We start from the raw sequence: 13,292 nt of genomic DNA on the forward strand, positions 1-13,292 counted from the left end.
TGACCTGCCTGTGCTGCTGTCAGCACAGGCAGCATTTGTTTGTCTGGTGTCAATTATGCGCCTCGCAGCTGAAAACGGGTCACGCGATTGAACATATCTCATCGTAAGCCAGCCGTGAATCGGTTATTTTTCTCTCCGTGCACTTTGGTCATTTTGTTTCTAAAAGCCTATTTGAAGAATACAGTTTGATTACACCTAGTTTGTCCCTCCAGCATAATGTCCCGGGAATCTGTGGCCTAGTTGATCCACTGCTTCATCCACAAACTTGAGGTTAAGCAGACTCCGGACAAGACGGTGGCATCCAGCCAGCTCGTGCTTTAGTTAGATGATGTATTTTGATTCTTGCCAAGTAGAGCTCAGACAATCCCTGTTTTATCCCATGATGGAAAATTCGGATCACATACCAAGTCATACAAATCTACAACCACATTTCTTCTCATGTGTACACTTCATCAAATGGGGTGTACATTTTCCTCAGAGTAATTAAAAAGAAATGAATTAGGTGGTCTAAATAAAATGTGCTCCACCATGAAACTGAAAAGAGCGGTGAATGTCTGATATTTAAGCCGCAATTTGTTAGGATTTCTGATCATACCACAGCCTGACGATGCATAATGTAGTGGTTTTCAATTAACTATTCAAGGGCTCTAATGTGAAAACCAAAAAACAGAGCTACAAACGCAGATTTGGCACTCATATCTTATCTTTGAAAGTAAATGTGTGACGCCACAGTTGTTACACAGCGCTGTCGTGTTTCCTCCTGTCAGTTTGATCTGCTGTCATCAGAAACAGCATCCTCGGGGTCCTCTTGTGCTTTTGCTCAAGACTAAAAGGAAACATAAAATGTCCAAAGTCATACCAGTATTGCAATAACAGGAAGTGTGCAGCAGGTAGAGCGCCGGTCGCACCCAGTGGGGTCCATCTGACTGCCAGCGCTCCTCACTGCCAAGAGCTGTGGCTGCGTTCCTGCCTGTGATTTGTCAGTGTCCACTCCAGCATCTGTGTCAATAGCATTCCATAGCCATGTTGACAGAGCGCCGCTGTTTGCTTTAGCCACTACAGACCAGTGGCTCGATTTAGTGTTTGAGGATAATGCCATGAATCCTCGAGGGCCGTCAACTGCATACATTCGTATCCCGAGATTGAGAGCTTATTATCTGTATTAGAGCTGCTTGATATTGATATATATATGGTATCAACATAAATATCCTGTGGTACAGTCAATATGAAAACTTTGCGGAGCAATTCGAAAACGAATTTTGACATCACCACATAAGTTTGAGCAGCCCTGCCTCCACTGAGCGCTCTCTGTAGCACATGTAGCAGAGTATGCAAATCATTGTGGTAGCATCTTTACGGCAAGTTGCTAAGGAGTCCATGAAATACACTTCTGGAAAGCTAATAAGCAGTTATTGCATATTTGTTTGTGTTTAATACATCATATGCAATAGACAGGACTGAGTCTTGTTCAGGGTAATTTGGCATTTTTCAACTAAAGAAATGGGAGCAAAGACTGGCATGTCTTGGCACAGTGTGCAGTGTGTCCTTAAAAAAGTCTGAGGAAACTGGGCGAGTGACAAAACAGGAAGTATTAGGCCTAAAAGAACAGTATATCAGAAAGTCATTTCCTTAAGAAAGAGACCCCCCCCCCCCCCCCCCCCCCAGCAAAAACCTGATATAGGACCTGGTCCTTCAGCTGATCCATCGACTGTTCATAGAAGCCTCCTGAGAAATGGTGTCAGTGGAAGGGTGGCTGTCAAAATGCTGTTCTTAAGGAAGGGAATGTCTCCAGCCATTGGTAAAACATGGTAAAGCTTCTGATGGGCAACAGCTTCAGTTTTCAGCTTGACGATGATCCCGAACACAGTACCAATACTGTAAAAGTATGCCTGCATAGAAAAACATGGACTGGCCTTCCCAGAACCTGGACCTCAACATTACTGAATCAATGTGCGATTGTCTTGACAGACAATGAAACAAAATGCAGCCAACACCGAAAGGAGACCTTTAAATGTCCGTCATGAAGCCTGGAGCACTATTCCTGAAGACTATTTAAACAAAATTGGCAAGAATGCTTGGATAAGAGAGTTTAGGCTGTCATAAGGTGGTCATACCAAACATTGACTTTCGAGCTTGTTAGAATTGTGCAGACTCTGTTCTTCCATTTATGTCTGCATGTTTCTAAAAATCTCTGAACCCTTTTTGCATTTTTGTAAGAAAATATGAAGAAAAGAGGGATAGCTTGAGACCTGCACAGTACTGTATGCATGTATGTCAAGAACATTGCGTGATAAAACTGTAATATTCAAATATTAATACATCAAAAAATTTTAATTGCTGAAAATTGGTTTCAAGTTTCACTCCAAAATATCAGTATAATATTAGTATCAGTCAGAATTTCCTGTAAGTTGCGTGCCACAGTGTTTTTCAGTATTTGAAGTGTCTGGAGGATGTGGGTGGGCTTGTAGAGTGACATAGATTATTTTTCCATGACCATGAAATAACCTCAGTACGTTGTATTTTCAGACTATTGATAAATATTATGCACACATTCATCTCTTAAGTACCGTAAGCCCCATCAGATTTAGTTTGTTTTTCAGCTTTACAAGACATTTCTTTGATGAAGTGTCAGATATTTGCAGTTGGCCTTCTGTACAGTTTTTCCTATTTGCTCATTTTTTATGATTGCTTGCTTTTATTACCTTTTTGAACTGGCTGCGCTATAGTGAACGCACATACTGGACTCTAGATCAGAGACAAAAGGTCTTTTTAGGAAAGCTCTGTATATAGAAATACCAGCTTCACTGGAAAGAGCCATGAACTTGTCTTAAAGGCTTTACCTCAGAGTGAAATTGGGTAAGGATTTAATCTAAGTGATTATATACATTTAGACTAAACAGGTCAGTTTAAAACACAAGAGAAATTGTGCTTGACAGCCCCTACAGGCTCTTAGGTCGGGGCTCTGCTGAAGGAATAGGAGCAACTTGGTTAAAAAGTGAAACTAACGACCCCTCGATTAAATCAATTTAAAGTGGACCCTTGTGTTCAGGCAAAGCCTTTTCTGTTTCTGCCCTTTCGTACACAGGGGGTACATGCCTTGACTTGACCTGCTGATAACTTGATCTCCATCTGTGGTCTCTCTTCAGCTGACTGTCAGCCCCCCTGCCAAAACCGTGGCTCATGCAGCCGGCCACATACTTGCGTGTGTCGCTCAGGCTTCCAGGGCGCCCGCTGTGAAGAGGTGGCTCCAGAACAGGTGTACATCCGTGATAGAGGTGCCCTGAGGCGTGTTCAACCTGGCACCAACCCCTTCCAGAAAGACCAATCACAGAAAAGGCCCTCAGAAAGAGACACCATTGATACCACAAAGGCCAAGACCACACGACCTTCGACTACAAGACAGCCAGCCCACACTGCGTAAGTGATTACCTAACTCTTCTTATTTTAGGCAGAAATAGCCCATAGCTTTGCCAGTGCTCAGAAGACTAAAGCCTTTTCTCAGCTAGAAACTGAGGCCTGCCACACTGGAAAGGTTATGACATACAGCAGGTACTACTCGTGGTTTGCAAGCTATCAGCTAACAAACTAGCAATAACTTATTATTTCATTCATTAGATTTACTGAAAAGTGCAAGAAAGTGTAGAAGGTCCTATATCAGTTTAAAAAAAGAAAAAAAAGCTGAAAATGAGAAAAGCTAAAAAATGTGAATTCATAACTGGCCACTGGAGACTTGTGAATGAGCTCTGACTAACTCTCATGTTACAGGGAATTTAAAAGCATTTTAGCAGCCTGGCACAAAAAACGTTTTTGTCACTTTAGTTTATTTCCTTTCAGGACAGTGATTCATGGGACACGGTGATGCACTGGGTAGTAGGTTGATTATCCCCCCCCCCAAAAAAACAAAGGATATTCAGATTATTAAGATACTCCTGCAGCAGTATTGATGCCAACAGTGCCATCTTTGCATCTTCTACCTTACTCACAACTGCTACAGACAGACGAACACAAAGCTCCTCTGCTCACAAAAAGCTGAAGTAGTTAATGTTTATAACACTGAACACTTTATGAAGGTTTTCAGTAAAGATACCGTTTCAACAACACCGAAACTATTAAACCGTTATCTTTAGTGTTAACATGTTGACGTTAGCCGTGTTACTATTAGCAATTACCAGATTAGCCATCTGTTGTCATTCATGTAGCAGCTAGCAGACTGTAGTTAGATAAAAGACGAATAATTATTTCAGGCTGAACGGGACACAGATGGAATATTGAGACGTGACAGAGCAGATTATGGACACATAGAGAACCGGGCAGGTTGCTGGCTGTGCAGAGCAGCAGACAAACCGTAGCTGAACTGAGCAGAGAGCTGAGAGTGTGAAAAACTAATCTGAGCAAATAAAGAATAAGATTTCAACCTGCTTTTTTATCTCATCATCAGATTTTTCCTTTCACTTCACTGTTGAATGCATGTGAATATACAGCTCTTGTGGTTTTGAGATATTTATTTCAGCTACAATTGCTCTCATACAGACAGGCTTACAGAAAATCGACACGTTGTGCTTTTAGAATTTATCTAAAGGCTCATGAACAAACAGCAGTTCATTACCAACAACTTTAGTGCTGGATATGTTTACCATTGCAATAAATCAAGCCAGATGACTGGGTTCATATGTTAAATCCTTAATACACACTAAGTAGAACTAATATCAAATAAAGCAAGTATGAATTTTCTGACTTGCTCTGAAAAGTATTAAGTTAAATCTGTAAAAGGTAGGAAAACCTAACATGGTGCGTCCCATGCTATTTGCTCTTAAAATAGTACAAGGAGATTATTTTCTTTCTTTAAGCTTTGACCAGTTCTGCTTGTTCTTGGATTTATTGGAATAACTTTGCGACTATAATGTATCCAGCTAATAATTGCTCAGATGAAGGCCTCTTTCACAGCGCATTCAGCAAATTCTCCAAAGACTGCTAATCAGACAGGCTTAATAGTTTCTTGGCTTGGATGACTGACTGTTTTAGTTCCAATCTTGTTGGAAAAGGCTTTTTGGTTTGATTAATCACTTTACCATGACTAGAGCCATATTTTTGGTCAATGATGTTGAAATGGAGTAATTGTTTCCGGGAATATTTTGATGGATTTTTATTGCTTACAGCTTCAGACTTATCTTGTCAATTTGTGCTCTACTTTGGGCTCGGGCCCAGTGCTTTTCTAATCCGCTCAAAGTCAGTTTAAGTGCCATAATTCGTTTGGACACTGAGATCATCATTTCCTTTTTTGGACAATTTGTCATTTGGGTAATTTCTCTCCACCAACCCACTGAAAAATGCTCAATTATGTCTGACATTTATGGCGCTCCTCTTGCTAATTGCCAGGGTCTTGTGTCTTTTTGGGCTTTTTCGCTAGTATTATGGAATTATGCTGGATGAACTATGCACGTGTTTGTGGTAGCACAATAAAACTTAACGAAATGTTTTGGCAGATGGTTCATAAAAGAGTTTTTTTCCCTTTCCTCCTTCCTAAAACAATTATCTTGAAGTCATAGTAAATCTTTTAATCAATACAAGACTTCTGAAGATTGCACAGTTGCTATGCATATGTTTGCTTTGTTCTTGACTCACAGGACATATTTGCGTCCTGACTCACTGATCTGGGATAAATAGTGAGACTTGGCTGCAGGTTCAACATTGTTTCGAAGCCGACAGTGTTTCTGAATCATGAATACCCCAGCTATGACTTTTTCACTGTCGTGTTTCTGCCGAAGCTGACTAACTGCTTGTAAGAAGTGCTATTAAGTTTCCAAATTTCCAAGCATTAGTTGTTGTGACCAACATATTTCTCTGTCATTTTCTGAACAAAATAAATGCTTCGGCCAACATTATAAAATGTCTTCATTTAAACATTAATCAAATAGCTATTAGAATACTTGACTCTGAACACTTCCAGGAAACTATTTGAGCGCTTGTATGATTCACATTTAAAGCTTAGCCCTTGTGAACTGTTGCAGATTTTCTGCATTGTCAGCCTAGAATGATCTTTAAGGGGTGGAACAGTGCTCCCTCTGGAGAAGTGGTAGATGCAAGTCTCGGTTTCATATATCAGGCTGAGGTTCCACTGTTTTCAAAGCCAGGAAAGCGTGAGCAACGTGAGGTCACAGAGAGTGAGAGTAAGCTAGAAAGACTGGTGCCAAGGCTCAATGAAAGAGTAAGAAGACTGGAGAGGGGAGGACAGATGCTCAGGCTGAGATAGATCATGCTGGCCTTGCCCTCACTTATATACTGAGATAGCAGTTTCCCGGTACATGCAGCATCCAGCCAGTCTCCTGTAATTATTCTACTACAGAAGGTGTGAGGTACTATATATGTCTTACTTGGAGCAGGGTTGGCTTGTTATGTCAGCAGCACCCTGTTACTAACCCTGCCTGTCAAGTGGCGCCAAGAGTAAGAAATAGTGTAGAAAAGGAATGAGTCAAACAAGGAGGGAAAGAACAAAAACAATGATAACAAGAGAAAAAGTCAACAAGGTAACATGAAGTTCCAGGATATACTGTAGTCGGATCTGTTGTAATTCTTCTGTCCAGACACGTTGCTTGGCCTCTTCACTGTCCAGTCAATACTCAGCTTTGAAGCCCAACTGCGCAAATGTCAGGAGGCGGCAGACAGGGAAAGTGTAGTGTCTGCGGCTGAGGTTTGTCAACATCTCTGAGAATCTGATACTTTCCTCAGTTTTCGGCAGGTCAGCAAAACTTCTGCGTCTGGACTCAGGCTTTTTTTGATTAGGCACAGAGTAACCGAAATTCATATTGTGGTTTGGTAAGTTTGTTACAGAGTGTTTTTACTTAACTATTTACTCAGTAACCAAATAGAGAATGGTGCAACATCATCTTTCAAATTGCCATTGCATGAAAGAAATTAGGATGTCAACACTTGACTAAAATATTTATTTTCTTTGGTTTTCCATTTATGTTTTTAATTGTGTTATATAATAAATAAGTAAATATGAAATTACTTGGGCCTCAGACACACAGGCCTAGAGTGTAGCTAATGAACTCCTGCCAACTTCCTGTCTAGGGAAAAAAAATGTATTCCCCACCCAGTTGGTGAGTAGTTGCTAGCTGGAAAGAGGGTGCGCTTGTGATTACTTTGGTCACTAGGAGATTGCTCGTAGTTTGCATGGAAGACACAGACTTCAAGCTGTAGAAATGAGGAACTTCAAAGTAAAAGTTTTGCCTTACTGCTGCAACCAACACTTTTTTTCAGTGAAAACTACTAGCAACTACCAGCAACCACTTGCCAACCAGTTGCATAATGCAGACGTTGCCCTAGTGATGGTTAGTTGCCAGGGAGTCACTGATTAGTCTCTAAGCCTGTATGAATGGGGTTGTACCGGTTTTACAGCAATTGGCAGCGACCTCCAGCAATCACTCGCAACTGGTCAGAGAATGCACATTTTTCCTTAGAGACCGGAGGTTTCCAGATGTTCGCCAACAGGTGTGACTGAGGCCTCACTTGAGCATTGTTATGCACAAACAACACAAAATAATTTATTTTGGGATTCAAAATACCTTATCATAATGTTATAATGTAATATTACTCAAGGTTAAAAGAGTCAAATATCACTCTGGAGGTATTCTCACCTTGTGAGGCAGCTGGATTGTTGCAAGACTCAGGAGAAGTTCATCTTACAGTCTACGTATGACTTTTCTGCAGTCAGGCTTCTTTTGAGAACTTTTTTACACCTATCACCCTCTTTTTCTTAAAAGGACCAGATTCATCTGACAGAGCTGCAGTGACTTCTTCCTAGCTTTCAAAGCTCCTCACACCTCGGCTTGCTTTTCCTCTTCTGCACTCTTTGTATCCCACTTTGCTGTTGATGTGGCTGGTGGATGGTGATAGCCAGGTTTTTGAAACTGCTTGGTCTTTGTCTTCCAGGATGGTTCAGTGTACAGTCCATTCCTATTACACGCCCCTGTTAATCCATATCAATTTGATTCTGTCTTCTCCTAAGCTCATGCATGGATCAAAAGTATGTTGTTTTTTTCATGCAAAATTTTATGTTTTCTTGTTGCAAGTCACAGTATTCTGTTATTTTCTAGGCTTCCATCTAGCTTTTTTTTCTCAAAAAAACCTCTTTAAGTTTGTTTAGAAGAAAAAAGAATTAAGCTCATTATTAGCTCATTGTGTAAAAATTGTTTATTCAGTTACCTATTCAGATGTTTAGCCCAACTAAGCCAAATAAGCCAAATGTCTTTACATCTGTACAGGCAGCCAGTTAGCCAGCATCATATACAGTATGCCAAATGCGTGCTTATCAACAGTGCTTGACTGTTTGAGCGGCAGCTCAGCATCTGTCCGATCTCATGACCAACCAAGTTAAGGTCTTATAATTTTGTCCTCATCTCTCTGCATTTCCTTCTAGTCTTTGTACATTTATGAAGTAGAATAAATCAAATCTGCCAAAAAATGTGGAATATTTAAAAACCATTCACATGTCTTCTCTTCAGTTAAGACCCTCACCTTCTATTCATGGCCACGTGTCTTTATGTTGACCTAGGTTTGACTATGAATAATTTATCTAAATTATTTTTATCACATATTTTTTAACTTCTTATTTATTAGAAATGATCTCATCCATGGTGATAAATTCTTCCATCAAGAAAAACTGTTTCTTTTGTTGTCTGCCTTTTTTTGTGGGGGGACTGAGAATAAAGTGCACCATGAATACCCCCACTGAATGAATTTATGCTTGACGGCATAAAATAAAAGTCTTGGTGGGATGGACAAAACATATGAGGAGCCTCCTTTGCTGTGGGATTCTGGGAAGCACAATTCCTTGTCATACTCCCTCCTCCTGTATTCCTGTCTTCAGTCTTAAGCCTCTCTTCCGACCCCCTTCAGCTTTGTCCCAAATGTCCTAACTGCCTGTTTTGTGGGATTAACCATAAAACGTAAAACTCAGCACATTGTATATGGCAAGCCAATAACTGCTTCCTCCTCTGACCTGTAGAACAAATGCATTTCAGTGTTTCTTGTAATGTCTGTGGTGGGATGTCAGCATTAGATTCTGTAGATCACAGTTGGCCCCTGGTATGAAGGTCAGGGCCAATGATCATGTGTAAAGGGTGTATTCACCACCACCACCATGAGTCCTTCATATAATCTTCACTGCCTTGCCGTTCTCTGACATCAGTTCTCTGCAGGAAACAAAGCTGGGTAGAGCAGGATGTATGCTGCATGCAGGTTACCCCTCTAAAGGTCATCTCTCTCTGGTCTGTTACATGATCTGACTCAGGGCCAGCGTCGGCAGCTACATAGATAACAAAGCTGCAATTCATACCACATAGAATTCAAGCCGTTATGTTTAGACTAGACTTCAGGTCTGAAGACTTTCACAGTAGAAAATAAATGACACACTTTCAGCAAAAGAAAGTACATTATTCTAGCTATAGTGATACATCGTGGTGCCCATGATGGTACTGCTACTATACCCTTCTGTAACATGGTGGTTTGTACCTTACTGAGATTATGCTTAAACCTCAGTTTTACACAGTGCAGTGACATTGTACAATATGAAACCTTTTAGAAACGTACAAACCAATTAACCTCACATATATTTGAACTGTGGGACGGAAACCCACCAGAAACAGGCCCCATAATTTGTTTTTGGTCAAACGTAATGTCTTCTAATTTTGGAGAAAAGGCAGATTTCTAGGCCTGAGGTAGAGTTTCCACTTTTATCTGTCCAAAGTTCACTGTTTAATGTGAGAAGAAAAATCAGACCAGTAAATTAAAGCCAACACTTCAGTTGATTTTTGATTGTCATCCATCGTTTTCCACTTACCCAATGCAGGGCCTATCCAGCAGCCATAAGGCAGGAAGCAGAGTGCACTCTGCATAGGTCTAATACAGAGAGAAAGACAACCATTCGCTCTCACATTCACACCAATTTAGATAAACCAAACTCCACCAAATTCATGTAGCTGGACTGCGTGCGGAAGCAGGAATAGTCAGAGAGAACCTACAAACATGACACGGAAAGCCCAAATGGTTGGAGGTAAACCCAGGACCTCTTTGCTGTGAGGCAACAGTGCTAATCCACCAAACCACTGCTCCACATAGCGTAGCAGGAGTTTTATTCTTTCATTTTAGATTGTGGTGGCACACAGATAATTTGACTGTTACAGTGAACCCTAAAACATCTTGTTCATAGACAGACAATGTAAAGCAAATTGAACAAAGTGATCACACTGATTATATTGAATGATTGCAGCCACAATGCTAATAGTAATTTAATCAAATTTATTATCATTGTTAGAATAAGTATAAAACATATAATACAATCAATCTGATTAATAATCACTATGATGTGCTCAAAATGTACAACATAAAGTCGTTCAGTATTGTCAGATTCAGTCTTTTCACAAAAAATGATTCAGTGCAGTCAGGTAGGAAATATAACTTTGGGTTTAAATGCCACTAATATTGGAAGTAGTGGATAAAACGAAATTGGATCATTGTGTCATCAACACTGGTTCTTTGTTTGAATTTCCTCACAAGTAATTCACTTGAATTACTACAAGAAAAAGAAAAACGCCCAGTGTTCTGGTCATACGTACAGGTTCTCTGCTTATATCGGCCCCACCATTTTCCTAGTGACTAATAGGGCTGGCGGTTATGTGGCTTGTTGACTCAAGGCTTTGTACATAGCCACACAGCCATTTCTCAGAGGAAACTGTGGTTGTAGTGGCAGTTTTCCATGTTAATCATGGATCACTGGTTGCTTTCACTCCCACTCCAGACAAACCACACCACCAGCGCTGCTGGGACCTGTCAAAATCCCCTAGGTGTACTCTGCACCTGCGCTGAATTATTGTTTTGCTGTTATCGCCAGTTTTCTTAGGAGCAATGATCACAATGCTTGCCGAGGAATTTCAGGTATCAGACGCAAGAGAGACAAAGAGCTTAAATGCAGAAAGGCAGGAGTGGATATTCGCTCAGGAAGCCTCTGTTAATACAACTGAGTTGAGAGGATAATAAATTAAGAGCAGCCCAAATCCCACATTAGCTTTACATCACATGTTGCACTTGAAACTTATAACTTTGATCAGATAAGTGTTTTCTTATGACTGAAACATATATCCAAGGCTCAGCCTGGGAAAGTTTTCTGACTGTATCACCTGGCAGTCTGCTTTGCTACTCAAAGAAGAACTGTATAGAATCATCCTCTTTTTTTGGCTGCTCCCAAAAACAAGGAGAGCTACACAGGAAGTATGGTTAAAGTATAGTAAAGGGGTAAAAGTTAATTCCAGCAGGTTGTGTGTGCTGCTCTCCTCTGAATAGGGCTCTCTTCTAAACCAGGCATATGACTGCATGTCTAGAGGACTGATTTGTCTCCCGGCATGGGAGTGAAATTGTGTGGAGTCAGGTTCACCGGCTTTCTGCTTGTTTATACAGTATTTTGTGCTGATGTTGCAAACTTGACATGTACCCTGAAGCTCAATCCCTGGTGAGCTTTTTTTTTTTAAAATTTGTGAATGGCCCAGGGCTTTCTGGAGTATGGCTTAAGGTCATCTGTTGTGGTTTTACAGGACTTGATGTGGTATTGGAGGATGCAGGGGGTCCCTTTGCTTTCGCATTAATATGCCAGAGTAGAGCTATGGAGGCTACACTGTCCTTAAGTGAACCCTCCACATGATAGAAAAGGCGTGTTAAATTCGTCTCAGCGTGAAATAGTAAAGATTGATCAGCTATTTTTCATTACACTTATTACTATGCACATCTAAATGTATTCTAGATTGCTGTATGTGAGCAATTTTAACACACAACAATACTAACCGAGCCAGGCCAGGAAGAGTTGGTGTTTTTTTTTTCCTACAATCACAGAGCCAAACGAGTCCCATGAGTGTTTGGCTTCCTGCTGGGCCAGAGGGAACAAAGGACCATAGAGAACTCAGCAGTCAGCATGGGACAGATATGTCTTTCTCTCCCCCGTCCCACCTCTCCTAAAGCCCCATCTGAAACACTCTCTCTGAGTCGCCGTGCCAGCGGGCTCTGCGTCCGTGGCCAAATCCACCTCATCAAGCTGGCCTGTGCAGATGCAGCTGTCGGACGGACAAATACTGTACAGCAATTATAGAAAGAAAGAAGCACGCCTGTCCCGGAATGCTCTCCGGCCTCCACCTCCGGCACTGAGGCAGATGGAGATAGCATCAATCAGACACATCTCCCAGATATGGGGCATGGTGTTGAAAGCATGAATTAGCAGTATGGCTATGCATGGGACCAGTTAATCCATTCAGATGTCAGGATGTAGGGTTCCTGTGGGTTCCACTGGGGGATGAAGTAGACCTCCAAAAGTTTAAAACTATACAAAAGTAGACCTCCAAAAGCGGGACTTGTTCATGTCTACATTTCTGCCCTGTGGTCCCTGTAAAATTTCTTTTCAAACCAGCATTATATTCCAATTCAAAAATTTGCTTAATCACTCTTCTAAATGGAAACCCTTTTTGGCTTATCGTGAAAGCAGTCTGACATATGACTCTGACCAGCATATATAGCCTCAGTCAGCAGTTGGTAATGGCTCTTCCTGCTGACCTGTCTTGCGGCATTTTTACTAAGTTAATGATCAGAGCAACTACAATAAACGGGAGAATATTAAATGGCTTCTCAGCTCACCAGGCCTGCAGGCATTTTGGTTCTGGCCCCTGAACCACAGCAACCACACTGATTTTCTTTCATCCAGACTCACTGCTTCCTGGATTTGAAAACCCTGCTTTTTAAATGCTGAGGCGAAAACTTGGCACATTGGCACGGCTACTGCCTGCCCCCTCCCACCCCCCGGAGATAAAAAAAGGGAGCTGATTATTTCACAGGTGCTGGCCTGCGCTGCGTTTGAGCAGACGGCAGGAGTCATGTGTTTTGATCATGTAATGTCGGCAAACCTCAGTGAGGTCAGATTTACAGAAAATCTATTTTCATGCAGACGCTGGGGGAAGTTATACCTATAAAATTAAGTGGAACTTCATCTCTTCATTTGTCTGCGCGGCACTTCGGCTGATCCAAATAACAGTCTTTGCTCAGTCAATTTCTCAAGACCCTTTTCTGCTTTCCATGGTGCACCAGGCCCAGTTGTTGCACTAATATAAGACTCTTCCCCTGGGGGAGAATAAAAAGCTTTCTGAATCAATCCAGCCCCACTGTAACTCATTTCACCCAGGCTCTGGCTGCTACTAGTGGGATTCCTGGAAGGCCGTCCAGACAGAGAGAACATGATTTAATCCAGCCTCCGTGGC

At 41.4% G+C, this 13,292-nt stretch overlaps 1 protein-coding gene across 2 annotated transcripts in view; it reads left to right on the forward strand.

The window, feature by feature from the left end:
* The window catches only part of LOC308389590 (latent-transforming growth factor beta-binding protein 2-like), a 92,678-nt gene that overhangs the window by 17,185 nt on the left and 62,201 nt on the right, over window positions 1-13,292 (forward strand). For both annotated transcript variants that reach the window (XM_080871073.1, XM_080871074.1), the window contains exon 3: window positions 3,147-3,417. In XM_080871073.1, coding sequence (XP_080727199.1) covers window positions 3,147-3,417 — 271 coding nt within the window. The remainder of the gene's footprint in view (window positions 1-3,146; window positions 3,418-13,292) is intronic.

This window comes from Rhamphochromis sp. 'chilingali' (genome assembly GCF_963969265.1).
Source record: "Rhamphochromis sp. 'chilingali' genome assembly, chromosome: 21".
NCBI classification, from domain to species: domain Eukaryota; kingdom Metazoa; phylum Chordata; class Actinopteri; order Cichliformes; family Cichlidae; genus Rhamphochromis; species Rhamphochromis sp. 'chilingali'.